Below are 17,323 nucleotides of genomic sequence, written 5' to 3'. Positions count from 1 at the left end.
CAGAGCTGGAGTGGTGCTGCAAGCAGAGTGCTTCTTCCAAGGACACCTGGGTTTGCTCCGCTTGTTCCCTTTGCAGCAAGTGCTTTTCCTCTGCCCTGCCTTCCTCAGCTGTGCCCTGCAGCAGCATCTGGTAATAAATGGGTCACAGCTGCTGTCTCCTGGATATTTATTCTTACAGGTCTTAGTGTCTACAGACCTTGAGAACCAGCGGTGGGGAAGGTAGCAGCTTCAGTGGGAGGTGTCTGGAGCAAGGAGGGCTGGTTTCACAGCACATTGGTCAAAAAGGTTTGGGGTGCCTGCTCTGGGCTCCCAGGGTGAACCAGGGGAAAGGAAGAAAAGCTAATGGAAGTTTACCTTGCTGGTGTGAAGTCATCATCTTGTTTAAATAAATTGCTTAAAACTGTAGCATTGCTAAGTTCCAGGTTATCCCAGTTTACATTAAGGATGCAGCAGGACTGGGGTACTATTAGCATATCCCATAAGAAGTTTTTCATGGTAAGACCTTCTTGCCAAAGGTGTTGTGTTATAACCCCTACCACAAATGCTCTGGTGTGTTTTATTATGATACAGAAATAGAAAAAAATGTACAAAAAAGGCAGCTGCTACTTCTATGCGTAGATGCAGTTCTGAAAACCTTCAAAATAGGTAAAAGCCTCTCAAGGGTCCAGAATATTATGCCATTTCTGTATGTACAGGCACCTGGGTTTTGAGCCGTTGCTGTGGCAGGAGAGGAATTAGTACTGCATTAAGCATAAATATCAGTAGCCCTAACTGTTTGTTACAGGTGCCTCTGAAATACAGCTTTGCTTGGCCAAAAGCCCGGTCTCAGGGGCTGATTGGAGTCTTCTCATGCCTCATCTAGTCAGCTTCCAAAAAGTAAGGTCAGTGAAGTTGCTGCTTTGCTCTGAAGTGGTTGAAGAAGGACAGGAGCCAAGTTCATTTAAAATAAATGGTGTCTGGGTGTGGGACAGGAAGGCAATTCTTAGCTTTTTTATTGTGAACTAATAAGGTTGAAATTGGCACACAGCCTTGTTAATATGGCATAAATCCTGCCTCCTTCCTCCTGGTCCATTCCTCTTCTATGGACTTGTCAATAAATTCTTTCAATTGCTCACTCGTCATATGCCTGTGACAGATAAACTAGCTCTTTCGGAGTTTCCCACACCCCTCGTGTTTCCTAATGCAAAGGGAACTTCAGATAATAACTGGCCTTGTGAATAAGAGGCTTTTCTGACCTGGCAGGAGGAGAGGCAGGAGTGCAGTGTTGTGAAAGTGGGATGTAAACTTGTTGTACTGGTGACCTAAAAGCTGGAGTTCAGCTTCTGGTGTGTGATTTTTCTTGCTTTCCTTGTAACTGGTTGCATTTTGAGTAAAAGAAACATCAGCCAAAAGGCGAGCCTCCCTGCTGCTACAGCTGGGCAGGAGAGTCAGCCTTTGGTACAATAGTGAAGCAACTGAGAGACCATGGATTGAAGCAGCTAAGTTTAAAGGATTAGTTTGTCTCTTTTCACAGGAAAATCAATAGTGCAGGGGACTGGAATATGTTTTCTGCACAGAGCTGTCGGTTCACTTCACAATGAGAAGTGGTTTTTGGCTTAAGTGGAGCTTGGGTTGTGCTGTCACTTGGACACTGAGCTTTTTCAAAGGGCAAATCCTTCCCCCCTTGCCACCTCCAGCTGGCTGGAAGGGCTGTGTGGAAGGGAAGGATGCTGTGCTGCTGGTTGGACACCTGGCCAGATGTGCTGCAGGTGTTACCGGCCCTTAAGAGAAGCAAGGTGGTTGGTGTGGTGGTTAGAGCCCACTGGTGAGGTCAGATGCACTTGGCTTCCCCATAGATGAGTGTCCTGCACACTTTAATGCTTGGTTTGTCTTATGTGATGATGGATGGTGGGCCTGAACCTTGGAAGCAAGCCATCTAAACAAATTGGGCAAAGAAGTGATTCTAGATATATCTCTGCTCTTGTGTGCTTCCTGTGGGTATGCACTCACCAACGCTGTTTATTGGGCTCAAACTACAGCCTCTGCTGCCTAGCAGAGCCACCCTGGCAAGGCTGAGAGGTCGTGCTGCTGCTTTTCCTAAATAAAGCTGTCCTTTGGAGTGTGCTCACTTAGGCAGCAAGGCACCAAAGCTGACACTGTTTTCTCTTGATATTGGAGACCAAGAGGGCAGGTGTCAGAACCGATATTGGTTTGTGATCACCCATGCACTACACAAGTTGTAGAGGTTTAAAGCCCTTTAAAATTCCTTTCTTGGACTAGACTGTTCCAGCAGACTCACAGATCTTTCATTTTTTGGGACACTTTTGTAGAAAATAAGTAATAAATGCATTTCCCCTGTGCAGTGTTATTTTGTGCGGTGGTAGTGACAGCACCCTTGAAACCAGAATTGGAGAAGACCCATTAAGTCAGCTAAGCACTCCCCTGGGAGATGCAATACAAGCCTTTTTTTCAACAGCCTATTTTCCAGTATTTTGTTCAGTGGTTCAACACCAGTTGTTGGGGTTTTTGTTTGTTTGTTTTCTTTTAAACAGAGGTCTGGCCTTGCTGCCTGCCTGATTCACATCAGCTTTTTCACCAAGCAAGACAGCAGTCTTGATCTTGAAGTTATCATTAGTTCCTTAATATACAGGTAGAAAGTACCAGGGCTGCGGAACTGTGCAGTTTTGCCGCTCTGAACATTACCAGAGGCTGTGGAGAAAAGAGCTCTGAACAGACGGGTATCTCTTTATATTCCTAAATAAGTCTGCAACTTCTTAACATCCTCCTAAATTGCACTTTATGTCTGGGTGAGATCACTGACGCTTTTGTCCAAAAATGTGGATTTTCAGACTACATCAGCAAATCCCACACGTGGCTCATGCTTCTGTAAGCAGGACTATAAATACAAATAATGCAGCTGGGATTTATCTTGTAAGTTGGATCGGTATAATGCTCTCAGGCAGAGCTGATCTCTGAAGCCTGTTGCACCAATTTGGTGTGTGCTGTAGGGGGAAGGCAAAGAGGAGCAAGCAGACTCCCAGCTCGCCCCAGGCACCGAGCCTTTATCCCTTGCTTTTGCGCTGCTGCGAAGTAGTTACACAGCGTGGAACACTTTCTTTTCCTTCAGGCAGCTTCTGCCTGACACAGTGATCGGGATAATGCTGTCCCTGAAACTACCTCCAGGCAGCTGAAGAGCCCTGTGAAACTCAACTGAGAAGTTTGTAGCGGGGGGGAAGAGGAAAAATAATGGCTCAGTGGTGGAAGGCGTTGTTCGTGTTGTGGTAGACAAGGGGTTAGTGGCCTTCAGGAACAGTCATCCTTGCTGAACCCAAGTACCTCCTAACCCTGGCAGTTTGTAGCTTGATATGTTTGCAGGGCCCACTGTGCATCCATGTCACGCTGGTCCATCTCTCCCTTGCTTTATGCTGTCTGAGCCAGGGGCTTTTGTAGTCAATGTAAATATTGTTGTAGTTGCCAATACCCTGCCAGGAGAGGCTATGAATATGCAAGAATTTTGAGCAGTGTCTGTGTGTGATGTTTATGCCTTCACACTTTGTTGGAGGGAACTCATTAATCTCTTGTACCATGCTAATAAATTGGGGAGGCAAGGGATGACTCCTCAAGGTTACCTAGTGTCGGGAAGGAGGAAGGCTCCTGTTTCATAGCCTGTGGGAGGTCAAAGCAAGCTGGTGCGGGGGGGTACAGCCAGATCTGGCTCTGCAGCTCCTCTGCTGTCCTTCCAAGTATCACAAACCAACCATTCAGCTCTCCTGCATCTATCCACTTTGCTGCTTCCCTCCTGCTTGTTCAAATGCAATTAGGAGATGCAGAATAAGGGGGAGCCAGGGGTCAAGGAGACGGTAAAGTGATTACAAGATGCTGCAAATGGCTGTGCCATAAATACTCCAATGATGAAAAATTAGATGCCAGTCACCTCGGGGTTATTGCTGGCCTCCATCTTTCTCTTGTGAAAAATGATAATGGAAGTATATTTACCCCGGAGAGTGCAAGCTTGCCGCTGGCTGTGATCCTGCACACCCCAGGTGTGCCAGGGGCTGCAATCCTCACACCGAATGACTTTCTGAAAACACTTTGTGCCCAGATTTCTTCACTTCAAGAGGAGGCAGAACTGGTTTTCCGGGGTGTTCTTTCCAAAGTGGAAAGTTCCTGGTGCTCGTAGATAGGCCAGCTCCAGAAACAGACTGTGGCCCTAAGTCAGGGTGGGGAGAGGAGAGCAGCACCCCCCGGTACTGCCTTGCCATCCATGTGCTGCCTCTGCCTTGACCTCCCAGAGCTACATGTAGAGGCTGCTCAGTTGCCGGCTGGTCCTTGGTGTGTTGAATGCCCAGCAAGATCATAGCTTGCAAGGACATTAGCTGGGACAAGTATACTCGTTTGCTGGATGGGCAGTCAAAATCAAAAGCTGGTGCTGAATTAGAGCCTTTGCAAATATCTAGATCATATTCAGATCCACTAAAGTCAGTAGCTTTGGGGATACAGGTGCTTCTTTCCATCTCTTGCAGAAGGTCTTCCACTTTGGAAGAAACAGTGGAAGTGCTGTGGCACAGGAACCATGATAAGCCCGTCCAGCTTACAGGGTAGTGTGGGTGCGGGTGGGTGAAATGCCACTTGCTTCGCTGTCAAAAACCAGCCTGGCAGCAGCTGAGGTCTTAGTTCTTGGAGGTTACCTCCTCCCTGCCTTAAGGTACTGGGGAGAAAGGTGGGTGAGGGCTCCTTGGTGCCAGCAATCTGCTTCGTGTGAGTTATGACTGTAAGCCTCTGCCAGGTGTCCCGAGAGCGGCACGTTAATTACTGGAGCTGCTGTGGCAGCAGATGCCTGCTGTACTCAAAGCGTAACTGCCCTTGTTTCTTTATCTATAAATATTCCTTGTGGGATGTCTGGCGGTTGCATCCTCCCTCCGTTGTGACTTCCTGACTCTACAGGGGATCTGGAGGTTAAAATCCCTCTTGCCTCTCAACTTTTTTGAGCAATCCTTGTTCTGTGGCTGGTTTATCTCTTTTCAGCCAACTTTTAAGAGCTTCATAATTGCTTGTCTGCTCATAACTTGCTGCCTATCAGCACAGCCCCTGCTGCAGCTCTGCCTCCAGCCTTGAGAGGCTGTGGATCTCCAGCTTTATTATTAATTTTATTTTTTTTTTCCCCAGCTCTCTAAAAAGCTCCTTCCTGAACAATCAGGCTCCTTTCATGTATTTATATTTGTACTGTCCACTGCAAGGGGTAAAGCTCTACCAACGAAAGCTTGGATTGCCGCCCTCACTGATGTGCCATCTGGCTCTCTAGCTTGAGATATGAGCTCATACGGGAGAAATGTGGCCTTGTCACCCTAGCGAAGGGGAGGAGAGATGGCAGAGGGGGCACCGTGTTGCTTGAGACCCTTTTCCCTTGATGTGTTTTAGCTGAAAAGCACTGAAGCCCTGGCATGAACAACTGGAGCCTGCTGCTGGGTAGCGTAGCAGTTGTCACAACTCAAAGTGGGTGCAGAGGGGCTACCAGAGGCTGCAGGTAGGTGTTGGTGTAGCTGCAAGTAGCTCTGAAATGTTACAAAGCTCTGCTTTCTTTATCTAGGAGTCCCAAACGGGAGTGGGGAAAGCACCTTGCATTTAATATTTCTCTCCAAAGTCAGCGCTAAAAATTCCCTGAGGATGTGAATAGCAACACCAATTAATAAGAAACTACTCTACTGAAGACGATAGGTCTGGTTCAAGCTTCCAGCCTGGGATAAAACCTCTGACCTGTGTCAATGCTGGTAAATCAAGTTTTGTTTTTTGTTGGTTTTTTTTTTTCTACATGTTTCTTTAGACACACTCTAGAGGAGAGTACCTCAGGTGGGAACAGAGCAGCCAGTCCCTGGATCTCCTAACATCTTGTTGGATCTCTGTACTTGCACAGACTGGTTTTATTGTACTGTTTTGTCTATCCCTTTTAGCACTTACCTGGGTTCTGAAGTAGCTCTGAGCTCAGGGACATCATGCAGAAGCAGAACGGGTGTCAGAATTGCCACTCCTGACAGTGTGTGTGAAATGTCTGCTTTTTCCTACCGTGCTCAAGGAGACTTTCCTTGTGTCTGAGCACTGACTGAAACAAAGCTTCCTCTGGGAGGTGCTCATTCAGTAGAGCTTGCGTCTCCCTGCCGGTATCCAGCTTTGCTGTGGGAATGCTGCATACCTGCAGTCCTGTATAAAGCACTCAACTCAGCTTCCCAGCCAAGGTGTCAAAGCCTACCAAGGACAGGGATTTAGTTTGTTAAACTGGTAACTTTCTTTTTAAATGTCAGCTTGCTCCCCGTGACAGTAGGGTTATTTGCTGCCCTGTCCTTTGTGGGGGAGGTACTACTGCTCAACAGCTGTGAAATCTAAACATCAGTATCTTCAGAGGTGGAGCTGATACTACCCTGAAATAAAGTTTGTGTGGGATGTTGGTGCCCCTTCTATCAAGGAGAAGCAAAAGCCTCCAAGGAAGGATTTGGTTTGAAGTGAATTCTGGTTCTGAATGAGGGTGAGGAAGGCTGGGAGGAGGATGGAAAGGACAGGGTGGTTGGGGCCTCAGCCCAAAGGGAGATATTTAAGGAGATAACACTACAACATCTCTTTACCATATTAAAACTTGAGGGATCCTTGCCCTGATATCTGAGACTTATTAACTTCACATTGGTATGATAGCCCTGTGCCACACAAATGCATTTATTCAAAAGCTCCCAAACTGTTTTTGCTCTGCTCCTGGAGTAGTTGCTGCATTTAACAAGGTTAATCTTCATGGTCTCACTTTTGTTCAGGTAAATACCCTGCTTCTACTCCGCTATCTGAAGGTTTCCGGGCTCTGAATCAACAAGAAACAGTAGCTACTGTTTTTAATTCACTACTCAGCAAGCACCAAAGACAGATGCAATTCTTACAGATGAGTTTGTGGAGCATGAAAACAAGCAAGTTCTGATGGCAGTTATGAATGAAGCTGGCTTTCAGATGGTCCTTTTGCAAATGTATGCAGGCACTAGCCATAATGCTGTAACTACTGCATCTAATACATGTATCAGCTACGTTTGGGATGCTAATTGCGCTTCCTGAGCTGTATTGGCTTTTTCTGTAAAAGCTGCGTGCTGGGAAGCAGATGAAAGCTATTGAACTGTACTGGTTCAGAGTGATAGATGGACCCTTCAGGTCAATAAAGGACCTGTTTAGTCAGTACAGCCCTCTGACTGGCTGAAAGACTCTTGGCATTAGCTGGCCATCACGGAGTGGTTGAGAGCTCTCTTGGTGGTCCTCTTGGCTGAAACTAAGCTGATAAAACCAGCCAGATGTCCTATTAACGCTTGATCTTACTTTTGCTTTTTTAAGATAAGCCAATAAACAAGGTTATGTAACCAAGTTTTAACATAAGAGCTTTAATAAAATATACTTTTAGAAATATCTAAATATATATAAAAATATATTCCGGGCATGGTAAGCCCCAGCTAGTTTCCCCGGTGGCAAGAAGACTGGAGTTGACCAGCCTACTTTTCACTTTGAAATACTAAGAGCTGACAGGCGCAGAGGCTGGGAAAGTGGTGGCAGCTGAGTTGCCGGCTCAGAGAAGCTCCCAAACCTTGGTGCCTGTGCTGTTGTGGCTTGGCTTGGTGGGAGGAATGGATTTGAAGACCATCCCAGGAGTTGAGCAAGCTGGCGTGCTGCTTGTGGCTCCTGCTAGCCTGCAGGGCAGAGTGTAATTCAGGGTGACAAGCTGCTGTTCTTCCCTCTACGCTTGCTGGCTTCTCATTTTCTGACTGGAAACGTCAGTGAAAGCAAGAAAAATGCTGTTTTTCAGGGAGTCATTAATGTGCTGGATCTTCATGCTGTTTTTCAGTGTGAGAAAGGAAAGTAAAGAATTTTGAGTCTGTTGCATTTATTTGTCGTGTTGCCTCTGCAGCAAGCCTGGCTGCTTGTCTGGCCTTTCCCATTTAATGGAGGAGCTTGGAGAGAAATTGGGGAACCACTCATAACAGCCAGTCTGTGCAAAAACAGAGAAGATTTCTCTCTGCCATCCTGTGAATATAAACAGCAATTGATAGATCTGATGTTCCTTCTTAGCCAAAGGGAGGATTCCCTTACCTTGCCTAAGTTTAACAATGAATCAGCCACGTACACCTGCTTGTTTCTAATAGGAAACCACTTCATTAGTAGAAAAATCTTTAATCAAAGTAGACTATGCTTATTCTGCCTCAGATTAATTTGCTGCGGCTTAGGAATAGAACGATAAACTCCTAGAAATCATCTCAGCTGGCTCAAGAGGTGAACCAGAAAACTTGGGAGAGCTTTTTGATGTGCCGGAGCTCTGCATATTTGCTATCTATCTGGCGCGCAGTTCTCTATGTAGGTTTTGGATTGTTTGAATAGCATGTGTAATGAAGCACTTTGTAAATTATATCCCTCTAGGGGAGACTTGAGCTTGGAGAACATCAGGTGGAAAGTTTGGGTATATGTCTAAGGTGCTTATTTGGGCTTACTTTTTCCTTAGGGATAAGTTATGAAAGTAATTAACTTAATGGCTTGGAAGAGCATTTAGGTGTCTGGCACAGTGAGGTAGAGAAAGTAGGCATCCTCCTTCTAAGCATCATGGTCTCTTCTCATCCTCTTGGGGAAGTTTCTAAATAGGTTTTGTGGCCTTGGGACTCTTCTGAGGGTTGATGATGAGATTAGCTCTAATCCAGGGACTGAATCCTTGTCCCTTGTGTCCTGGTTATTGGTGAGGAACTGATCCCTCTTTCCTGACCGGTGCTGAATCCTGTGGAGCTGTACGCAATTTCACTTTGAAGTGATGTTAATCTGGCTGTTTAATGTCCTCTTCTGCCCTGCCTTCCTCTGCTCAAGCAGTCCAGTGTGCGCTGTGGCTTCCCTTTCTAAAAGTGGTTGGCACAAGTCCCTGCAGAGTGGGGCAATCTCATCTCATTCCAGGCCTTAGCATCGTTTGTATTGATCTGTGGATATCAGTCTTGGTTCGCTAATGGGCGTCAAGTGGAAAAGGTAATACATTTCTATTGCACTTGAATTCATCTCTCACTTGGTTCCTTTGGACCAGCTCCAGGATCTTGTTAAGAACAGAAGACGCTGATCATCTTCAAGGATGGGAGGGGACTCCAACCATTCAGGCACAAGGACTTGTATCTCTTCCCCATGAGCTGAGTAGTAAAGCCCACAGAGGAGGGGAAGGGTACGAGGAGTTGCTCAATGGATTTACTTGTTTAAGATGCCTTGAGCACCGGAGAATAAGTGCAGAAGTGGAGCGTAACATCCAGAAAAATTCCTTTTGCTTCATTAGCAGTTGTTTGGGGAGCACATAGGAGACGCAGGTGTTTCCAGCACCTAATGATGTTTTTCAGCAACAGAGCCCCAAATCCACTTTAACGCAGCTCTTTCCTCAGTGCTTCAGACAAACCCTAGGTTTCAGACCCAGCTGCTTCAATGCTCGGCAATCTCCTGTCAGTCCTTGCCATGGTTTGAGGTACTGTTTTGCCAATCGGTTCGGGTGCATTCTAATTTGTGGAAGACACCTGTTCCTTAATTATCACCATCCTTTGTCCGTCTCTCTTTGTTTCAGCTCTTTCTGACGCATGAGCTGTTAACGTGATTTGAAGGGAGGCCGTGTTGAGCAGTGTGTGCTTTGGGAGGGGAGGTTGAAAGAGATTAGTCACAAACTTCAGAATAATTTTGAGTAAGAGAGTTGATGTCTACTTGGTTTGCTCTGGGTCCTTGACCTAGATCTCTCAAGTCTAAATTTTTAGTCCTTTGGGGTTTGTGCCTATCCTAGGATGGAGTGGCAGTCTGTAGAGGGCAGGAGAGCAGAGTTAAGCTCCTGATTAGAAGAAAGGAAAAAGAGGGAGAAGAGTAAAAGAGACTTGTAACCTGCTGGTTTGCTTCTGTGTTAAAACTGAAAGTGTCTCAACTATTAAGGCTGGTTTAGCTCTTAGTCTTGCCAGTTATGCCTGTGTTGTTGTATTCTGTGTGATTTCAGTGTTTCCTCCAAGGATCCTCAATTGCTTCACAAATATGAATTCTGTGCGTGCTTCCTGTCGTCCCCTTCCCCCCCCCTTTTTTTTTTTTTTTTTTTTTGCAAGCAGAAAAAACAAGACTTGGTGTAAATCATGGCCTCAGGTCAGAATACGTCTTGACCGAGCGACGTGTGAAACCAAGGGTTCTCTCCTCTGGTCCCCTTCTGGGTTTACTTCAGTCATCTGAGAATACTTGTGATGCAAGGCGTTTCCAATTTGCCTTGCAGATATTCTGAAACTGTCTCAAAAAAGGTTTCTTGGGGTTGTACTAGTCTTAAAATAGCTTGGATTCTGTTCTGCCACTGACTCTGTTGGGGTCGACAGAGACCTTGAGGCTCTGTATCTGCCCTTTCGAGTCCCAGTTCTTCCCTTCTGGTGACACCTTTTTTCTGAACTGCTTTAAGAAGTCGTGGAAAAGAGCAATGTGTAAATATTAATGTTGAGTATTTGTCTTTGAAAATCCTTTTGGGATGCTCAGATTTGTACTGTGCGTGCTGTGGCTTTCTAGATACTGCTTGCTTACAGCTTTTAGACCCGTTAGTATGTTGCTAGCCTGTGCCATCCCATGGATCGCAGGCAGGGCTCTCTTCTGTAACACCCATTTTGTCTTCCTGTGACAAGTAGCTTCTCCGAGTTCACATTCAGACCTCGGTCAAGATCTGTTGTCTTCCTGCAGTAGAGCCTTTCCTTTTCTCTGGGCTACGTAGATCTCTGAGTGCCACTCAGTGTCTCTCGATATACAACTAAGAGGGCAGTGAAGAAAGATCTCTTCTCATTGACAGTGTCTTTAATTTCCTACACCACGTGAAGCTCATTCTTATGAGTATCTCTGATTTTTTTTGTTTCCCCCCCTCACTTTGCACAGGTTTTCAGCTTCCAAGTCAACAGCTTAACTGTTATGCTGTAAAACAAGCAACATAAAGTGTTGGGAAAAAATGTTCCAGGCGGACCTGGCTCCATTGCTGTTCAGCCTGAGACACCCCAAAGCTACCCCATCAATGTTAATGCGAGGAGACTGGTCACAGCTATTGCTATCCAGACCTAAACTGAGCATGTGTCTGGACAAAGAGGCCACAGTTTAATATTTAATGTTCCATAAAGCTGCACTGAGAGCTTTTACTGAAATGTGTCAGTAAAGGCATGCCGCAGCAGTGATAGCAAGTGTCTGAGAGCCAAGAGGATCCTGTGCTCTACTCCTGCCCGAGGCATGTTCTCTGATACCAAGCAGCTTGCTTGACCCCCTGTGTCTCGGCCAACTTAGCTGTAAAATTAAGCAACAAAGAAAGCTCCATGACAGACAGTCGTGTCTGGAGGTGAACTTTCAAGGCAAGATTTGCTTTACTGATAAATTTGTCTTGCTGGCAGAATTTCTGGATTTTCATCTAATGTGTGTTTTTATTGTCCTTCCAGGCAGCATTCACTCTCCTCCTGGGTCCTTTCACCTTCTTCAATGTGCAGAAGACCAAGTACCTTCAAATCATGACATCCCTCATGAGATGGATAGGTGAGTCTTGGCCGAGTCTTGGCCACCCCTTTACCATAGATGGGATCTGAGTCATGTTACCAGTAGTTATTTTTTTGGAGGTTTTTTTGGCAAGATATTCTTGTTTGGAAGCAAGCGCTTGCAAAAACAACCTCTTTGGGGAGTATTGTCCAGGCCTGATACATCTTTGAGGAAAAGGATTTTTGTTCTAGGATGAAATTTTTGATTAGAACAAATTGTTCTCAATCAGACATGAGCTGGTAGATGAAGTTTTAATCTGGTTTGCCTGAGAGGCAGAAAGGATTTGGAAGAGTCTCCTTGGGGGGGGGCAGAGCGGGTGGCAGCTAACTGTGATACCTACCAGTTGGTGTTCAGCAGTAAATTTCTCATTCTCTCAGCATGTGTACAACAGATTTTGAGCAATCTTTGTTTTGATCTGAGAAGAAAAGGCACTTCTGTCAGACTTTCCACCCTTAGTTTTATCATCTGTTTGCATTTTTTTTTCCTGGGCCTTGCTCTAGCTTAAGATGTGCTGCATTGGAAACCCCCAAACCAACACGTGTTGTCCTTGGGAAGCCCTGATCTCGTGAGCTCTCTCCAAAATCTTACTGCCAAGAACTTCTGGGAAGACAGATAATTCCCTTAAGGGAAATTAGACATACTTACTTTTTCTTGTGCCTTTGCAGTGGCTTTGTCATCCAAAGATGCTTCTGGCTTGTATGGGTACATGCCCTTAAAGGCTGAGGAGTGTGTGTGTTATGGAGGCTTAAGTTGAGGTTTGTCTTGTTTTGTGTAACCTAGACGGAGTAACTGATACTCAGGGCCAACAGAGAGGGTATTACAGCACCAGCAGCATTTCCGCAGGTTAACAGTCTCCTGGTTCATGGCTCCATTCAAACACAGAATCAGCTCTGTTTATACCCATCACTGACCTGGAATAGGAAGAAAAGCTGATTCTCAGGCTATTTCCCACTGCACACACACACTTCACCTGACTTCAGTTGTGTATAGTCCCTTTTCTGTGAGTTCAAAGGCCTGTGATCCTTTTGGAAGTGGCTGACGGTCACTGCAGAGGAATAGAGATCCTCTGTTCTGTAGGACATCTGAGATGGGGTTAGGCAGTCGTCACCCAGGAAAATGAGGTTGGATTTTAAGCCCTCAAGTCTCAGATGCTGAACAGCTTGAGTTAACAAATCCTAACCTCAGATGGTGTTGAAATCCTGAATGTCTGTTTTTTCCCTTTTGTTGTCTGAACACGTGAAAGGCTTGAAAGCCCCCATGTTCTTCAGAGAAAGAGGTTATCTCATTAAGGGTTATTAAAGGAAGCTTTTTTGGGGTGGTTTTAGTTTTCGTTGTGTGGTTTTTTGTTTTGTTTTTTTTTTTTTTTTAAAGTAATCTTTGCTCAGCTCACTGGCCTGTTTCCAATCACCCTGCCTCCTCTTTTCTGGTAAAGACATCAGTCAGACCTCGTCCTGTCTTTCTGACAACCTGACGTCTGCCTGATCTGCCATTGGTTTCCCTTTAGCCGGCACCTTCCAGTATGAAGATTGCTAAACCTTGGCGCGAAGGCAGAACTGCTTCACTTTTTTTCATCGCTTGATGGAGAGGGACAAAGGCAGTGTTTGGAGAAGTGTAGGGGAAATTCATGCTTTAGGCTGATTGATTCCTGCGTCAGCACGCTGGGGAACAGCTGCCCCAGATAATGATATTTAATGACCCTGACAGCACCTCAGTGCCTACTTAGAGCAACGGATTCCGTATGTGTACAATGAGGGATAGATTTATTAGGAAAGATGATTTATCAAATAGCCATGTGATACAGGGAACAGAGAAAAGCTCTTGCTGCAAATTCCGGGATAAGGATGAATCCCATACTGCTGAGGTTTATCAAGCTGACTTCTCCCATGTCCTCACACCACCGCTGTCCCCTCTTCCGAAAGCAGGTCTGAGAGTTGAAGCGTGGTTTGGTCTTTTGGTGGTGCTTAGAAAGCTTAGATCCCAAAGAATGGTCTCGGCTGGTATTTTGTGGTCTCCTGAACTCTTCCTGTCTGAATGCCAATGGCTAGATGTGGACTCTGTCCTGCTATAATCTCTGCTTTTTCGTTATCTTCCTTTAGTTGATTTTAGCCCTGTGGTGCTGAAGGTTGTTCTCCTTCCGCAAAGCGCTCTGAGCAGCGAAGCTGAACACTGGAGCTGCCAGCCTACCTCTTTGTTGTGCTGGCTGAAAACTTCCCACACAGACAGTGGCTTATTCAGCTCACCTGTGTCTGCTGGCCCGGTGTGGATGGGGAACCTGACCCATGCTCTGCATTGTGACTTGAAAAAATATCAATCCTATTTGAGCTGGGAGGCCAGGACAGGCTTTGCAGCATGCCTACCGCAGGACCCACTGTATACCCTTTTCCCCAGCTCCATGAAAAGTCCCTGGATTTTGGAGCAGCAGTGGCTGCTGTAAAGCTGCACTGCCCCAGGTGTACTGGCGATTCAGATGACAGTGGCTGAGAGGATGGTTCTTGGCAGCAGGGAGAGCTAGCTGTGTGTGAAGGTCATTTCTGCTGGTGTTTGTAACAGTGTCAGCCTTGTCTTTGAAAGTTACTTTCCCTCTTTCTCCTGATCTAAGTGATAATCAAATGTCACTAGCCTCTTTCCAGAGCCCCGTGCTTGTCACAAGCAGAACATCAGCTAACAAAGCCTACAGCGGTCTCTTTCCACACCTTGTGGAGAAGAAAAATTTAATTCTGTCACTGACAAAATACAGTCTTAAACACTGGAATCTGAACTGGAAATTAAAAATGGGACAGTTAAAGAACATGGAGATGCAGCAGGGATCGCCCTTCATCTGGCTGTGTCTTTCCTCCCAGGGTAAGGGACTAGCCAGGACAGGTACCTCTGAAGTCTCTAAAAGGAGAAAGTTGAAGGAGGAGCCTGCAAGCCCAAGTACCGTACTGCTAGACAGCCCAGACAGATGGGCTCTCTTTGTCTGGGCCTGCTGAACACAGAGAGCTCATCTGGAAACAAGGCTGGCATGGTGAAGCGTTTCCCTGTCAGGACCGATAGAGGCACAGAGGGTGGATCTGCGTCTCCAGGTGGAGTGGGGCTGAAGGCAGAGAGGGCTTCCAGAGCCGTCGAGCTGTTGGCAGCCTTCTCAAGAGTAACAACTTAGATGTTTGGCTCCAAAACTGATTGCCATCTCACGTGGGTGTGCGCCAGTGGTTAAATTCAGTGCAGCAGTTGGAGCTTGAACTGCTGGCCTTATCTGTGCTTAGAGATCTCTGTTCCCTGGGAGCTGGCGGGTGTGTAAGGGTTTGCCTACACAAGCTCTCGTCCCTTTCCCAACTGCAAATCTCCTCAGCCTGCTTTGTCAGCCCTCTCCAACATGTGCCCAGACTGCCTTGGGAGAGTGAGCACAGCCACCCTAATGGGTGCTACAGGGAGCCTGTCATCTGTGCTTCCCTGGAGAAAGGGCTAGTTGGGAAAAATCACATGTTTTAAATCCTGGTAACAGTGCTTAATGGTAATGGTGCCCTGATTTGAGTTAGGGCTAAAACCTTGCTGGCTCACTCAGCTCTTGAGCAATGCTACTAAGAGCAGAGGCAGGGCCCAGACTGGGTGACCAGGTAAGTACATCAGCAAGACGAATTGTGCCCTTGGGATGGGGAGGGTTCCTTCCCCAAAGTGTAACCCCTCCCTTCCACCTCAGCCTTGCAGGTATGGAGCTGTTACTAGCCCAAGTCCCATAACGTTTTGGAGCCTGTTTCCACGTCTCCTGTTCTCAGAACAGTGCATCTCCTGCAGAAGACTAAACCAACTAAGCCATCAATAAATTACAGCTGTTGGTATTCCAATTCTGCTGTTTGGACTTCAGGCTTTTTTTGCCTGGAGGGTTTAAATCTGTGGTGACAATGGATTGCTCCCTAAAGAGACTTGAATATCTAACTGGTTTTTTTCCCTTCCTTTCTTCAATCCTGATCAAGTGGGTGGTGTTGGGGTGAGCTGCTGGAGGGCACAACACAGCAAAAGGCACTAAGCCAGGCAAGTCTGATGCACTTCTCAAAGCAGAGGGGACACAGGTTGCTCGGGCACAGCCCTACCTCTTTATTATTGGATAATATTGGATAATAACTGTCTAGCAGCGTCATGGGAAAGGATATGGATTAAGAAAGATAACAAAAGGACAGGGCTTGGTGGAGCTCAGCAGCAAACATTGGGCTATTGTGTATTAAGCAGCTAACCCGATTAATTGCAGCCTGTTACAGCCTGAGATGCCCAGCTCTATAGGTGAGGACTGTTGGCTTTAAAGACATTGGTAGCACGATTATCACTGCTGTTATTGAATAGTCTCTGGCAAATGTTTCCAGATAGCTCCCACGTGGGACATTTGCTCTATGTGCTGCTCTTGATGCTATGTGGTAGTTATTAGAAAGTATTGTATTTTAATAAAGAGACATTTTATAGAGGAATAAACTTCTAGGTTTGGTTGCTGCAGGCTCAGTTCTCTCTCCCTGCAGCACCGTCAGATCACACCACATCTATTCAAGTAACTGCAGCCCTTGAGACAGAGCATTCCCAACCGTGCCCAAACTATGATCTCACAATTATATGCGCAGAAATAAAATCTCTCCCCTAGCTCTTTCCCCTGGCCAGGAAGATGGAGGGAAAAAGGACAAGAATAGCCAAGAAGTCTGTGTTAAGCTCTAATTTCTCCATCCCTTCCCCTTCCAGAGTACTTGGTAGAAGGCTTTTAGGGACGAAGCTAGGAAAGGACTCTTCACAAGCATGCTGGTGAGGCTGACTTTCCATATCTACTGATTTCTCTGGTAGTTCTGCTCTCTCCACCAGAATCCTGCTCTTTACAGAACTCCCCAGCACTTCTCTGCAGAGAACTGCTCTCAGACCGTCTTGCTTTGTGAGCAGGTTTCAGCTGCTGTAGTGACTGTCGCTGCCACCCTTAGCAGGCTGATCCGGCCGTGCTGGAGTTGATTCAGTGCAGAAACCCAGAACCATTCTGCAACGTCCTTCCAGCTGCAGAGACAGGGAATTACAGCAGAGGCTGATATACGAGGGGGGGACAATTATCAGAAGTTCTGTGTTTCCAGTCTCCTGCAGAGGGATTAGTCTGCCAGTGTCCACAGTCTTCAAGGTGGCCTCTTTTCTGCATCAAAAACGGAGCTTTCGGCAGACAGCATAAGGAGGGACCAGTTCGATCTCTGTCCCTTTCCTTTTGCAAGGCATAAGGCAGTGGCAAGGAAGAGGGATTTGGACTGTAAATCAGGATACTGTTGCATGTTCATTCTGACAAGCTTCTTCAACAAAGTTACTTCATGTTCCTGCATCCCTTTTGGAGCGGAGAAAGCTGCTGCCAGAGCCTGGGGTAAATAATTCACTAGGAGAAGTGAATATATTTATGAAGAGTTAGTTAAAAGGCTGTGCTTCTGTCATGCCTACTTTCAGAGTTGTCTGATGAGGAGCTCATTTCAGTGCTGTTTGTGGGGGGCAGTGGGGTGAAGCAGCGCCTCTGTGAGTGAAAGAGCCTTGTTAGCTTCAGATGCAGATGGAGAATGACGTGCGGTGTTGGACAGGACCACTGAGATCCTGCCTGAGGAGTTGACGTTCCTGAAAAGAGCACTTTATCCAGGCAGCAGGAGACAAACTGATGGGTCTGAGAGCTGGAGAAGGGGAGCTGAAAATGTAAGGACACATTCAGCCCTGCAAAAGGGTCTGGATGGTGGTGCCCACACAGGTTTTCAGGGTGGATGTATGGCATGCAACTACTCTCCTTTTGGAGTGTGAAAGGACGTGTATTGTTGGGACAAGCTGATAA

General features: G+C 46.3%; 1 protein-coding gene across 4 annotated transcripts in view; it reads left to right on the top strand.

The window, feature by feature from the left end:
* Positions 1-17,323, top strand: part of TMEM104 (transmembrane protein 104) — a 45,569-nt gene that overhangs the window by 17,779 nt on the left and 10,467 nt on the right. For all 4 annotated transcript variants that reach the window (XM_054221535.1, XM_054221537.1, XM_054221534.1 and 1 more), the window contains exon 9: positions 11,430-11,523. In XM_054221535.1, coding sequence (XP_054077510.1) covers positions 11,430-11,523 — 94 coding nt within the window. The remainder of the gene's footprint in view (positions 1-11,429; positions 11,524-17,323) is intronic.

This window comes from Rissa tridactyla, chromosome 15 (assembly GCF_028500815.1).
Source record: "Rissa tridactyla isolate bRisTri1 chromosome 15, bRisTri1.patW.cur.20221130, whole genome shotgun sequence".
NCBI lineage: Eukaryota > Metazoa > Chordata > Aves > Charadriiformes > Laridae > Rissa > Rissa tridactyla.
The sequence above is the reverse complement of the archived record's forward strand: the minus strand, read 5'-3'. Positions and strand labels throughout refer to the sequence as shown.